This window comes from Hesperophylax consimilis, chromosome 19 (genome assembly GCF_061612785.1).
Source record: "Hesperophylax consimilis isolate HC1 chromosome 19, BYU_Hcon_1.0, whole genome shotgun sequence".
Taxonomy (NCBI): domain Eukaryota; kingdom Metazoa; phylum Arthropoda; class Insecta; order Trichoptera; family Limnephilidae; genus Hesperophylax; species Hesperophylax consimilis.
Window position 1 is genome coordinate 17,839,714 of NC_142854.1, and position 15,196 is coordinate 17,854,909.

The 15,196-nt window shown below is 34.6% G+C and overlaps 1 protein-coding gene across 3 annotated transcripts in view; it reads left to right on the forward strand.

The window, feature by feature from the left end:
• The window catches only part of Eip74EF (Ecdysone-induced protein E74), a 491,406-nt gene that overhangs the window by 369,233 nt on the left and 106,977 nt on the right, over positions 1-15,196 (forward strand). For 2 of the 3 annotated variants that reach the window (XM_089643113.1, XM_089643114.1), the window contains exon 1: positions 1,608-3,608. The exons of the other annotated variant lie outside the window; for it this stretch is intronic. In XM_089643113.1, the coding sequence (XP_089499239.1) occupies positions 2,501-3,608 (1,108 nt within the window). In that variant the 5' untranslated portion in view covers positions 1,608-2,500. Of the gene's footprint in view, positions 1-1,607; positions 3,609-15,196 lie in introns of those variants that run through there. 3 annotated transcript variants of the gene reach the window in all.

A 15,196-nucleotide genomic window follows, 5' to 3' on the forward strand; every position in this document is an offset into this window, starting at 1 on the left:
GTAGGTACTCAATATATTTAAACTTAAAATTATTTTCCAAATAAATATAAGCAATAATTATTAGCCAGAAACACCCATACAAATTGAAAAAATCTTCCGAGAAGAAATAATAACCGCCGACGCGTCGCGACGGTACTCACACCCTCCTGATTTCCGGTCAGGTGATCGATCCATTGAGCTACGCCGGCCTATCTCCTGTCCCGTCAAATTATTCAATATGTATTAGAAATATTTCGTTCAACAACTATTGCTTATTTTATTATTTCACCTAAGAACAACATACTTTATTATAGTAGGGAAGGCAATTTTACTTGCTAAATTCCCCACTAGATAGCGTCGCGACAAATTATGTCTACATTTTATTGGTGAATACTTAGAATTGTCAAATATTATTATTTTTCGTCGTCGGCAGTTATTATATCTTCTCGGAAGATTTTTTCAATTTGTATGGGTGTTTCTGGCTAATAATTATTGCTTATAATAATTTGTAATCCTTTGTGATATGCATAAAAACCTTGTCTTATAAACATTAATAAAGTTTATCAGTTAAAAAATAATAAAAATATTTTTAATACACACACACCCAGGCACAGACACACAGGCAAGCACGCGCCCACACACACAGACACGCAAATACATACGCATACATACCCATACAAGTCAAACTTAGCAAAGTTAATTTATGTTGTGCCTGTCAAAAAAAAATTGTCAATCACGTAAATAATGGAAACGAACAAGCAACCTCCAAGTACTATTTTTTCTATGGGAATATACTAGGCTTACTATAAACGTAAGCCTATGAATAAAATAAGAAAGTTTGTACTTACAATGTTCTTCATTTGTATTTGCTTCCACTAAATTGTCATTTTCGGTTTCAGCAATTAGAACTCCAACGGGCACGGTTGATATTTTTTTGTCAATTTCCCAATATACCCTTGCATAATTGTTTTCTAACTTTTTTACAGTGCCCCAACAATAACTAATGTCGTAATTATCACCAAAATGTTTGCGACTCCATGTGTTTAGGCCATCATTTTCGTCGAAATACGTGGCTTTGACGCGAACGCGGACCCCACGTCTTATACTCGCCGCCATTTTGGCCAGACTGATCGCAGAAATACGATTCAAAAACTCGCTGAATCAGAAAGAGACGCACTATGCAATGCAGTTAACGGCATCCTGCTAGCAGGCCTACAAAGCCGCATATAAACAAAAAACTTACGTCCTACCGGTAGTACGTAAAGTCCTGCTGGCAGGACGCTGGACGTTCTATCATTAAATAATTGCCTACACTGAATTTTGATGCAATTTTGCATCATATATGCACTTATCCGCTGCATAATGTTAATGTAATGTGACGTGTGCTCTATACAATATACGTACATACAATATACAGCATAGACAGATACACAATGCGTTGGAAACCTGTATTTCTTTTGATAGCCGTACACACACCAGAAGCACAAACACACACACGCACGCATTCGCCATATCAGCCCAGACTGAAAAACGAAAGTTGACGGAAATTGCCGAACATCTCCGAGCGTACCGCCGGCCAACATATTCTGAATGTGGAACAGCGAATCAGTTTTTCTGGTGCTGCCGAGACGGGCGGACGACACGAAATTACAGGAGGACGCGTAGACAATTCGATAATAACACTAATAAAAATAATAAGGAAAAAATCTGCAACGAAAATTCGCACGAGGATTCGCTTGCCGGTTTTTCCTGACAGTTACCCGCCGACACGCGAACTGAGCGGTCGCCGGCACAACCATAATAATTTAATTCGCACAGTTGTGTTTAAATATTCTAACGGCGCGGGTGTTCGCTTTTTCGTCGTTTTCCCGTTAAGAAAATTATAACTTTTTGGAACTTATGTTAGTGATTGGATTTATTGTTTGTTGTGACATTGTGTTATTTAAATGATCGCCGAGAACTTTGTTATGAGAAGAGAGTGTTTTCGGACTGCAGTGTGATCTGAAAACGTTGTTTATGTTTTGTGATTCAAACTCTGTGACAGTTATTGTTTTCGCTTTCTGACTTTTTGGATATTTTTAGAAAGGTTGTGAAATTGACGTTAGTGCTCTGAACGTGACATGTGACAGTAACTAATATATATTTACGCATTTTATAGAATATTATCTAATCTGATGGTAGTCGAGATCAATATTGACATTGCCGAAAAAAATTGTGCATAGATAAACATTACAGATTACGAAAGCGACTGCATTTTTTTTATCTGTGGCGGCGTAGTCAAATAATACATATCACTCCTCGTACAAACTTAAAACTAATCTACCTCCAAACTTAGCAGACATAGTGCTGTTGACCGCGAGGGTGTGGCAAATCATTATATTTATAAGTTTGTCATATCAGTATTGGAATTCATTGAATCCATGTAAAGTTGTTGTTCCGACCGAGACAATGTACATAGTCTTTGAAAGATAAGTCGTTTGAAGACATTTAATAGTGTCGGATCTTCTGCAATAAGGTTAAGATGATGCTCCTTCAGCAGCACGCGCTGGGAGCGGAGACCAGGCAGTCTTCCACTGTGACATTCACAGCGGAGGTTCCCAGGTTCTCTCTTGCACCGAGCACTCCACCAGCTTCCCCTACGCAATCAGACAAAAACGATACTTACATCTCCAGCATCAAACAGTTTGTCACCAATGACAGGAAAGACTCCTTCCTTAAGTATGCATTGAACAAAGAAACGTTCGAATACCCTTCCATCAGGACCAGCGCTAGAAGTCACAGTGTTGAAGACATGGAAACAGAGAGAAACATTCCAGAACGAGACGCCCACTCGGCCGATATCAACAAGGCGTCTAAACACTTAGAATCTTCCTCCCCAGTGACAGCTGCGGGTAGAAAAATGTATCCACAAGATGATTCAGAATTCAAAATCACATCAGCCACAAGTCCGAGAACTGGCGACAGGCACACCCCGTCCCCACAACCGACAGTTCTGCGGGAACCGACATCAACCGCGCTTTCGAGGGTGATCTATAAACAAGTTCCTGCGATTTCCGATTACGTCCCTCAAAGGTCACACAAACCTATAATTCTGAGCGAAAGTGAAATGATTCGCAAAGCTGAGAATATGAGCCCTGTGGAAGTTGATGATAAGATGGAGAAAGATACAGAATCAGACGCGGAAACCCCGCTGGATCTCAGCGTCAGCACAACAAAGGAAGACAAGTTCTTCAGACATCCCAGAGAGATCTCCGTCCGAGATTTCGCGAGGGAAGCGGCGCACGCAAATGAGGACAAAGGCGAGATCATTCTGGACGCCAGAGTCGCCATTCGAGAACCGCGGGACTTCATCTCGAGATACTCCAGAGAACTGATGCGAGATCCAAGAGAAGTGTTACTCAGGGAATCCAAGGACTACATGATCAGAGATCCGAGAGACTTTGTAGCGAGAGATCCTCGCGAATTTATGGGCGTTCCTGGTGAATTTAGAGACCCGCGAGAGTTTGTGCGACAAACCAACCCCAGTGATTCCGGAACAGAGTCCGACGACTCTGGAGGAAGGCTCAGCCCTTCGGACGACCCCCAAAAGGGTGGAAAAGCCTACAAGAAAAGCCTCATGAAGCGATATTGTAAGTGCACTAATACTTTTCATTTCCAATGTTCGCTGTTTTAGTTTGTACCATTCTTGCATCTTTTCCAGGAACGCGATTTCAGCTGTCGACAAAACAATTCGCCTACATGTCAACTTCAGCAGGAAATCTCAAATGTACACATTTCGTATTGGCAAAACGCAGCAACAAACACTGTGGTTTGCCCTAATTAGATAAAATGACAAATACCTTCTCTTAAAACCACTGTATGTATTTAAACTGGTTCTGAAAAAAAACCCTTCTCCAGGACAAAGCGTGAAACGTTATCTCTTCTTTCATTTCTTCCTGTGATTTGTTATTTGTATCAATATAGGAATCCTTTTAGAAAACACTATTTGACCATCATCTACAAAACAATATTTTTTCAAACAATTTTTGAAAAATTATTCAAAGAATGCGAACCATTTCCTTCGTCAGTAGAAAAGTTTTGGTATGTATTTTTAGCACTTGTTTTTTATGTTTATTTATGTAATCGCTACCACTTTTATTAGCACTCATACTACGATCTTTTCACGTGCAAAATCAATTACGACGTGTCAACATGGTAAATATTTCATAACAATTTCTCGCAAGATAGACAGAATAATACGTTTTAAAACCAGGCAAATATATGCCATAAAGAAACATTTTGAAAATAGCTAAATACACACGTTTTAGGGTTGCATTTCTTTTTATGTTTGTCTTTAGAGAAAGATTTGCTAAAACTGGACAAAAAATTGTCAGAAAAAACATGTTTGGAATTTTACTTAAATTCAAAAATAATATGGTAATCAAATGGCCAATCAACTTCGTGGGATAATTACATTGTCAATTTAACTACAGCAGTATTGGAGTGGGACAACAGTAGTCTAATGTTTATATTCGATAGTGTATGCTCACTCTACCTCCTTTGCATCTAGCTTTCCACTAAAATGGAAGTTAGTCATCGCAATATAGATTGTTACACTATCGCGTATTAAATAAATCATTGTCCTGTTGTGTCACAAAGTATCTTAACTCAGGTCCATCGAGTTTCCTATAACAAAGAAACCTTTAAATAATTTTGGCGCAGCCGGTACACGTTTTTTTGACATTTAAAAGGCCTCCGTTGAACGCTGATTCTCGGTCCGTTTAAGCTTTCTGCCAAATTGTGTTCAGCTGTCAAGCATAACATCATGACATTTGTGCATATCTGCTGATGAAAATTGTACAAATGGTACTGAATGATAACAATATTGTGAATCAACGAAATGTTTCCGTTTTCCTGAATTTTCGTACGATCATTGCTAGGCATGTATAAAATTGGCTCATTAACTCAGTTTTGCTGACATAATAAGGAAGCTACTTAAGATATATCAGCTTTATCGTTTAGTACCACTGTGGTAGGTACTATCTCCTAGTCAACTATTATTAATGACCTGTTTAAGAATGATAACAGCAATCATTGTTCCTCTTTAATTGCACATTATCAAATTCATATTAGTTTCCTCAAGACAACAAACTTTGTACGTATTTATTTGTATTTTGAATCCCTTTATTAATGCCGGAAAAATTACAATTTAAAAATAACGTTTTGTAAGCTTAATGCATGAGAATCTAACCCCACTCCCTCACGGGACGGTAAGAAATCGAAATAAACCGGGTGCAGTAAGATTGCGTGCAGTGGAAGTACTGCAACGGCATTTATGCCAGCCTTCCAAAATATCAAATTGACAAACTTCAATCAGTGTTTAATGCAGCAGCACGGCTCATAACCGGGGTTACAAAATATTCGCACATTTCAGAACACCTTCGTAACCTTCACTGGCTCAAGTGCCGCGAAAGAATTCAGTACAAACTGTGCTGGATGGTGTTTAAATCCATCAATGAAATGGCCCCACCCTACATCTCTGAACTATGCTTCCCGGAAAACACTGGTCTGAGGCAGTCAACGCTTAGATCAGCAACATCAGCAGCTGTAGGCAGACTGATAGAACCTATGCGCAAGCCAAATACTAAGTTTGGTGATCGCGCTTTCGGAGTATCTGGGCCGAAGGCTTGGAATAAACTCCCTCCGGAACTAAGATCCATAACAAGTCCAACAGAATTCAGGTCTAAACTAAAAACTTACCTTTTTAAGCTGTCGTACCCTTAAATTAAATATACCAATCCTAAGAGAAAGTCCAGTTATATTCAATAATTTCAATTAAGTCTTAAATCCTGTATCTAAATTTCGCCAATAAACAATTAGATAATGTTAATTAAGTGTTAATCTCAAGTGACCTACCAGGTAAGTATTGTACTGTATATTTTCTCCATAAATAGTTAAGTAATAACATAGATCACTGTAGAAATGTATTATAAGTTTGTACAGCGCCCATGAGGTGTTTTTGCACAAAAACGGCGCTATACAAGTCATCCAAGTATTATTATTATTATTATTTTAATATCGCTACGGTGCCGCACCGACCCATGTACGGTTGCCAATAGAAAAAAAATGTGCTTTACAAAAAATTAAAGCTTTATTATTCAAAAAATAAATATTGTCACCCATTTGCTCGTATCACTTTATTCTACTAAGGACGGGGTGTTTCATAGAATTTGAACATCAAATTTCTAAAGTATATAATTATTGTCCAGTTCTTTCACAAAACTGAAATTTTAACAGAACTTGAATAGAACCTTTACAGAACTTGAAAATCAACTTTTAAATTTGATAATCTGTTCAATTTCTGTGAAAAAATCCCGTTTTCGTAATTCCTTATTTTCATTGAAGAGTTGTATAAAATCTGATAATTTAGTGATATAAATGTAATAATGTGTAGGGAATATTCAAAGGATTACCCCATCATACCAAATAAATTCTCTGTGCCCAGTTTAAAAATCCCTTACAAACTTGACGCAAAATCATCGAATTCAGGACAAAATTGATCGTTTAATTCAACCTCTAATAATTCAAATCTTTCCATTCTTAAATCAAACATCCAAAACTTCGTATGTGATTCGTCACCACGAAGAAATACCAAAAGTTGTATAAATAATACTGCATTTTTCCCTTTCTCTCTTGCGGGGTTAAACGGAGAAATTGCGAAGGGTAGTTTTTTGTCAGCTCTTCTTTTCGGGTATACAAAGTCGAAAGGGTTTAATCGAGGTATAAATTATACGGAAGTTTTTTTATTTCATATTTCACAGGTAAAATTTCTTTCTACCTTTATGCTTTGTACAGAAAAGAGTTTTTGTACAATTTAAAAGAGAAAAATATTTATTCGACCTTTAAGGTGCTGTTGTTGGAACACATGATTTCGAATCCAGTTTTAAAATGTTATACAGGCTGTTGAGGAACGTACTTGACTTACTTAAGAAGCTACAAGCCAAAAATGTGTATATTCTTGGAATACCTTATATTGTAGGTAAAAGGCATTAAAATCGCTTGAAAAATGGAGTCTAGAAACGTTCGATTTCAAGCACAAAACTGGTTTTTATTTTTTTTGTAAATAATTTTATAAGAAAGCAAAAAAGTTAATCAAGTGAAACTGTCACAAATAATCTTACCTATAATACTGTATTTTTTAAAAGTTGTTTCCTTTACGCGTTCATACATTTATATTGAAAAAAATAATTTATTAGTAGCTTACATTTATATTTTTTTATTGTGTAATTTATTTTTTTATTTGTATTCTATTCAAGCGAAACGATAGGAAAACGTTCAATTTATCTAAAGCATATTTTTTGATATTCATAATGTACACCGATTCGTTATAAAGAGTAATCAAAATAGTGATTTTGGCATTAAGCTTCGCCTTAACCAGCGATTCTTGAAATTTTGTTCTACGGTGACATTTTAGATGTTTTTTTTATTTTTATTTCAAAGACAACCCCTCACACCGACCCTAGATGTCAAATTCCTGCAAATTTTCTGTTTCTAGTTGAAACAAAACAACATAAAAAAAAAACATCAACAATGTTAAAGTTGAGACCAAAATTTGATTCACATTTTTTACTCCAAATAATGCCAAAAAATCACTGATGTCAAGTATATCACTTAACATCCTGTATAATTTTGACGTAGAAAGATTTCACGAATGTAAGTTTGGTATAAAAATCAATTTAATTCCAAACGCTCAATTTACAAAGAAAAAACAACAAATCATTTTATCCCGGAAATGATAACTACATATTGAATAGGAAATCACTATCAGATGCATTATAAAACCTTATTAATATCATCACTGATCTCTTTCCAACAAACTAAAGCTGCATTGAAAAAGAAAGAGACATTTGAAACGTCACAATTTCATTTTATCACTATGTATTATTATGCTCCCATACAATTATCTAGACATAATAGTTTTATGGACGGTTTTTTTCAGATAAATTTTATAGAAAGTAGAAACCACCAAATAAAAAGGTTAAATCATTACTAATCAGCAAATATCCGTGTAAAGTATAATTATCTGTACTTTTTTACGAATGTTTGGTTTATTTGAATAGCATTTTAGTAGTGTTTTTTGTTGTTTGTTTTGTCACTGTTTCGTTATCTGTTTAACCTTGAACTCGAAAAAATTTCTGACCGCTTTTAAACAACATATTAGGTAATTATTTTACCTCTTAAATTGTTCTATTTATAATGAAATTGGAGATAACCGAATACTTTGTTTTATTTATTTTGGCTTCTTCTGGCGCTAGTAAAATTAGAAAGAGTTTATCTTGATGTATTTTTAAATATTTGTGCCTGAACTTCCACAAAATAAAATAGAAGGCACTTTTTGGCCATGTTTTTTTCATGCATAAATCAAAACAGGTGGATGGTGTTAAGCGGGAATTGAAGATTTATCGCCATCTACGTAAGGTGTGTTATTGATAGCGACTCGATTCAAAATATTACACGACGTAGTGCATCGCCTTAATAAAATTAAAAACGATGGACTCTTATATGATTTAGGCATGTATATCGAATTAACAAAATAAAGGAGTGTAAGGAGAAATGTCAGCTAGTTAATAATATTTAAATATGTAACGGGATTTGGTTAGATTGCGTTAAGTTATGTCAATTTAAAATTGAATCTTAGATTTATTCTGATATTTCATATCCTGTATAGGGCGTAGAAAGTCTCAAATAACGTTTGAGGAGTAATACCCGTATGCGACGAATAATAATATTTAAAAAAAACACTAATATCAGTGGCGTATCTAAATTAACAAAATAAAATAAAATAATAACAACAATTAATAACCGTGTTTGGTGATTAGGTCTGAATAGCCGGGAACTTTCACATCGTCTACCTATCCATAATAACAGCCTAACAACATACCCCGAATGGAGATGCTACATTATTTTTGCTTACTTCAGAAGGTTGAGAGCAGTTGAGACTCTTGTGCGGAATTCACATTTTAAAAAAAGACTGTAGAATTTAAGACTCTATGAATGGAGAATATTTTTAAAAAGACCTTAAGACGATGCCATACGTAGTAATGCAAAATCATGTGTTTTTGGTTTGAAAATTTGGTCGCCTAGAAATGTTTCAGATGCTTTAATTAAATACTGCGAGTAGAATACATCTTGGCCTTTGAAATAATCGAGTATTTTTTAGATAAGTCTTTTTATAAGCCCAGAAAAAAATAATGTATAGGCCTATGAAAACTGCTTTAAAGTTCAAAATCTCCTACTTACGAACCCATTTTCGGTTATGATTTTATTGTATAATACCTATGGCAAATTAAGTTATTTATAAAATGATCGGAAAAAAGTTAAATATTTATGCCTGAACATCCACAAAATAAAATAAAAGGCACTTTTTGACCATGTTTTTTTCTTGCATAAATCAAAACAGGCGGATGGTGTTAAGCGGTAATTTAAACCTTATCGCCATCTACGTTAGTGTTGTTATTGATAGCGGCTCAATTTGAAATATTACACGACGTAGTGCATCGCTTTAAAAAAGCTTACTTATTTACATTTTTTACACATTAAATTATCTACCTCAAATTCTACTAACCGGTTTCGCTCGGATTTCAAAACCAATTCAGAGCTAGGTATAATAATATTATAAACGACCTTGCTGTATGTATTATTTACATTTGGAATTGAATTTGGCACTCGTGCCACTGTTCTTTGTGGTAAAGTCATCTATTTTTATAAAACACACAATAGTTTGCATATTTATATCTCCTGGTTGCGGGAAGGTCGATTATTTCTGTCCTGACATATTTAATTATGTAATAATATATTATATGTACAAGCGTGTATTTTAAAATAAATTTATACCTTTCATAACAGTGGCGCATCCATACACTGCACTCCAAGTGTTCGAGGTAGTTCTCAACCACAAAAAACCTTCTCAGACATTGGGCACATTAATCTGCGTACATCAAATATTTAAATCTCTTTAAAAATATAGCATTAGTAAGAGATTGAATAAATCGTTATTAAGAGGAAGCTAGAAGCCAAAAATTTGTATATTCTAGGTACCTATGCCTTATATTGTCACGAATATAGGTAATAGGCATTAAAATCGCTTGACAAACGGAGTCTAGAAACGCTCGATTTCAAGCACAAAACTTTTATTTATTTTGTAAACAATTTTATAAGAAAGCAAGAAAGTTAATCAGAGGAAAATGTCACAGATAATCTTAGTTATAATATTGTATTTTTTAAACATTTCTATTGAAAAATATATTTTAAGTAGTCTACATTTATATTTTTTTATTTAGTAATTCAAAATTTTATTCGTATTCTACTAAAAGGAAACGATAGGAAAACCTTCAATTTATCTAATGCATATTTTTTTGTATTCATAGTGTAAACCAATTCGTTGTAAATATCAATCGAAAATACATCTTTACAAGGACATTTCACCGCCACTGATATAGAGTACATCACAGTATTATATTATTTAGAAATGGACCATTTTTTATCCCATTTTTACCACTACCTTTCTAGACGCATTTAAAGCATCTAACGGGATGTTTTTTGTGCCAGATCCTTTTTTATGTCCTTTTTTTCTGACACCCGCTTCCTCTTCTTGAATCAGGTAGTTATGTTTTGAATATAGGTCACATTAAACTACCATTTAATATTGTAGACACAAGCACCTTTCATCATTTTATAAGGATAATAAAAATAGTCCTTTGTGTAGATCTACCTGGTACCCGATAAAATACAAAAAAAATATATCGGAATTAATATTTTTATTCTGAGTGGTACCTACATATTATGTAGATACTCTTAGTATCGAACTAGTGAAAAACCATCATTCAGAAACTAAATGTTGCCTGATTTGATAACCCAGGTACTTCCTAATCTTTCTCTCCTGCATCTCCTTCTCTTCCCCCACTTCATTCAACCTCACTACGTACCCCAATAATCGGGAATGCATTAGACTGGCACTAGAGAGGGAGATGTTGGGCCTCTTGTGCGGTATTCTTATGAACAAATAAATGTATGCTTACTAGGAATAAATATACATTTTTAATTGTGTAGGTGTGGAAGACATGGCACGATCAAGTGAATCAGATACTTGAGTCGAGTTGATATTTGTGTGGTCTAAAAAATGTATATATCTTGAGTTGTAGTGACAATAACAATAACAGAAGAGCATAATTATGATTGGATTATTTGTATAGCGCCGTTTTCGTGAGAAAATCACCTCAAGGGCGCTCAACAACTTAATGTGTGCATTTAATCTATTCCTATCACTTAGACTTATAACTTACTACTAGTGGCTCATAACTAAGTGTCATAACTAGTGACTTATAATTAAAATAGTGGCTTATAGTATGTATAAATGTGAATGAAGTAAAAGGTGTGTACTATGCTAGTTGTATGACGTCTCGTCTACATCTGTTAAGGCGATGCCATACGTAGTAATGCAAAATCATGTGTTTTTGGTTTGAAAATTTGGTCGCCTAGAAATGTTTCAGATGCTTGAATTAAATACTGCGAATAGAATACATCTTGGCCTTTGAAATAATCGAGTATTTTTTAGATAAGTCATTTTATAAGCTCAGAAAAAAATAATGTATAAGGCCTATGAAAACTGCTTTAAAGTTAAAAATCTTCTACTTACGAACCCATTTTCGGTTATGATTTTATTGTATAATGTGGCAAATTAAGTTATTTATAAATTGATCGAAAAAAATTAAATATTTATGCCTGAACATCCACAAAATAAAATAAAAGGTCCTTTTTGGCCATGTTTTTTTCTTGCATAAATCAAAACAGGCGGATGGTGTTAAGCGGGAATTCAAACCTTATCGCCATCTACGTAAGGGTTGTTATTGATAGCGGCTCAATTTAAAATATTACACGACGTAGTGCATCGCCTTAAATCTAATCCCTTTCTTGCAATAAGCGTGGTGACTTAAATAAAAATAAATTTAAAAAACGTAAAATCATTTTTTTAACTTTTTTATGTCATTGTGCGTTTTTTTTAAATAACAGTTTAAATGACAGATTTATAACTACACGTCTGAAGATAGTTTTGTCTTAAAAGCAGAACGCATATAGTTGCTTTGCAGAACTTGGCACGTGTACAATGTGCAGTAATTGCTTTCTCCCATTAGTGCATTCGCATGAATTTCTGCAACAAGTGCAATATTGTCAATTTACTAATATGTCATTATTGTCTGTTTGAAGGGTTCTACCATTTAAACAACACATTAGTACGATGCTGGCTGTTTTTTCCTCTCCAACATATCGAGCCATAATCGGCAGAACAGCGTAAGCGACAATTTGTAAATTATACAGGAGAAGGTTTTTTTTAATTAACTTTCTTAATTGATTCCAAAAAGGATTTAGGTTAATCAAGATTAATAATCTTTGGTTACTGCCTGTATGAAATGAAAATACTTTTTATTTAAATGCCTCCAGTTGTCGAGATAGTGGCGGTAACGCTGTTTTGCCTGTAACCCTAACAGATTTTTTTCCCTCTGAAATGTCGCTTACGCTATTTGGAGTAGATTTTTTTAAAATTTTATCATGCAATAGGCCATAAGTAACTACTAATAAAAAACATATATATTTTTAAAGTAATATATTTTTAATTATCTTGCTTGTACTTTACAGGGAAAATTAAGATTTAATGTTATTTTCTAAAAACAATAAAAATAAAAAAAGTTATTTCCCAAACAATAAAAATAAAACAAAAATATTTTAACAAATAATAAACATAATAGATACAACGTATAATTTTTTAATAATAGCACTAATATCGGCAATTTTTCAAAACTTTGTTGGTTTGAGCCACATTTTTCAAAACTATTCACATGTCTTCCTGGTCGGATTCAGGTAAGGTATCTTCCACTGTGGATCCATGTGGCAGTTCCAAAAATTCATGCCTCATCCTTTCAGGAATAATACCTTTCTCGCAGAGACCTTTAAGATCCCTATACTTGATCTTCGTATTTTCGACTATAATACAAATTTACGCTTTCTCCATGGGGAGTGGTTAGCACCTTCTCGAGGTCAAAACTTGCGCACAAAATATCATTATCATTTTTGCTTTTAGCCTGATCATTAATGAAGATCTCTTTGCATTTTTCCTTTTCGCTGAGGTGACTTTTGTAAATATCCATTTCAGTTTGCATTTCAGAAGCTTCTCGTCACCGGACAAATTTTTCACTTTCTCACATAAAGAACACTTTTCCTTTTTAGGTAAATGAAAATCCATGTTGAAATTTGTATTAAATATTTTTCTAAAAATATTCAGACTCACAATGTTACTATACCCAGATTCATCTAATGAATTAACATTTTCAATGTATATTTTATACACAGTTTTCACATTACGCAAATCGGCAGGAAGATATCTTTTCGAAGATTTATTTCGACAGTAGTGAGATGGAACAGCGGGCAATTGTGTAATAAACTTTATTACCATGTCCTTTTTTTCTTGGTCCGTTTTATTGGATGGTTCGTGCTTTCCTCTCATATCGGCTTTAGAAAAATTATTTTCTAAAATATTATTGCATGCATGCCTGATAGTCATTTGCCCGATGTCAAGAGTTTTCAAAATAAATTGCTGACAGACTTGAACTCTTTTCCTGTTCCAATTTATGAAATATTTATATGATGTGTTTCTTTTGCTATCATTTTTAGCCCTTTTTCTTTTGATTGGCTGTTTGTTTATACACAAAAGAAGCCAGTCCCTCTGCCGCTGGTTGCTGGCCATGCCCCAATAAAATGCATGTATGAAGGCGATCTTCTTCACTGAATTGAATGGCACAATTGTTGCCACATTTTTTATTTAGACACGGATTTGGTTTAACACTTTTGTGCTGTCCAGTACATTTTTCTCCTCTCCTTCGCACTCCCTTTGGGACTAATTTTGATTTCCTTAACCCAGCATATCCAACAGATAAATGTGGATCACTAACACTGCCAATAAGTAAGCTTTCATGGCTCATTTCTGCATCTGCATCATCTTAATCAGGCTTCCAAGACTCTTCAGATGGTTCGAAATCTAAACATAATTCAGTACCGGAGAATTTAACAATTGGACTTAAATGTGCTGTTGCTGAAGTGTTCCCATCACAAACATCTATTTTCTGACTATGGGGCTCCTCTTCAATACATAAAATTGTTCTTAAATTATTATCGGGGGGTTCCAGAATGTCCATCGAATCACTTTCGCTATCAGTGTAATCTACTAGACGGACAGAAGTCAAAGGTTTCGGTAATGTAGGTGACATTCTTGGATCACTATCTATCTTTGGCAGAATAATCGGTGAACCTGAAGAGGTATTGGCTATAGACTGTAATGCTATTTCTACCATCTTACGCGTTCGAGTTTGTGGAGCCATCTGCACAAGAAAAGTATTTTATATTAGTTTACTTCATAACACAATGACATTTTACCCCTTAAACGCACAGTGCGTAGTAGGTAACAGTAATTATGCTAAAATTATATAACTAATACGTTCGCACTGGTCATCCGATGGACGCTAACTGACAAAACTGGAACATTCTCTACCGTTCGGCGTAAGAACGTAACCGACCATATTGTCGCTTACGCTATCAAATGACGTCGGTTGCGCTGTTTTGCTCGCCTACAAGATTTGTAAGGAAGTTCACACGCTAAAAGGCACAGGTACCAAAAAAGCGTCAGGCGTATAAGATAGAACTGTTATATTTTTGTCGCATATGTATTAGGTAAAATTGAACGGCTTTCGTTGAAAATCGTAATTTGACAAAAAACGTCGCTTACGCTGTTCTGCCGATTATGGCTCGATATGTTGTTATATCGACCGATCATCCAACAGCATTTAAAAAACTTTTTTTTAAAGATATAATTTTGAATTATCAATCAATTATCATATTAATAGTGCAAATTTTGAAAAAATAGAATTAAAATTATTTTATGATAAAGTATTATGTCATAGGTAGGTACTTTCTTTGTGGCTTGTTTAAATTTTTCTCACAATCAGTCCCAATTTTGAAAATGACACTGAAATTCACCGACCGGTCACTGGCTAAATTTTCATCACGTTTGGGTCCCACCCAGGCGTCGTACGTTCGATTCCTCGACTGGGTAAGACCTCCATCACGACACAAGCAACATTTTTCGCTTGCTGTGGTGGTAGTAGGAGATTTTAAAATATTGTCAGATTAT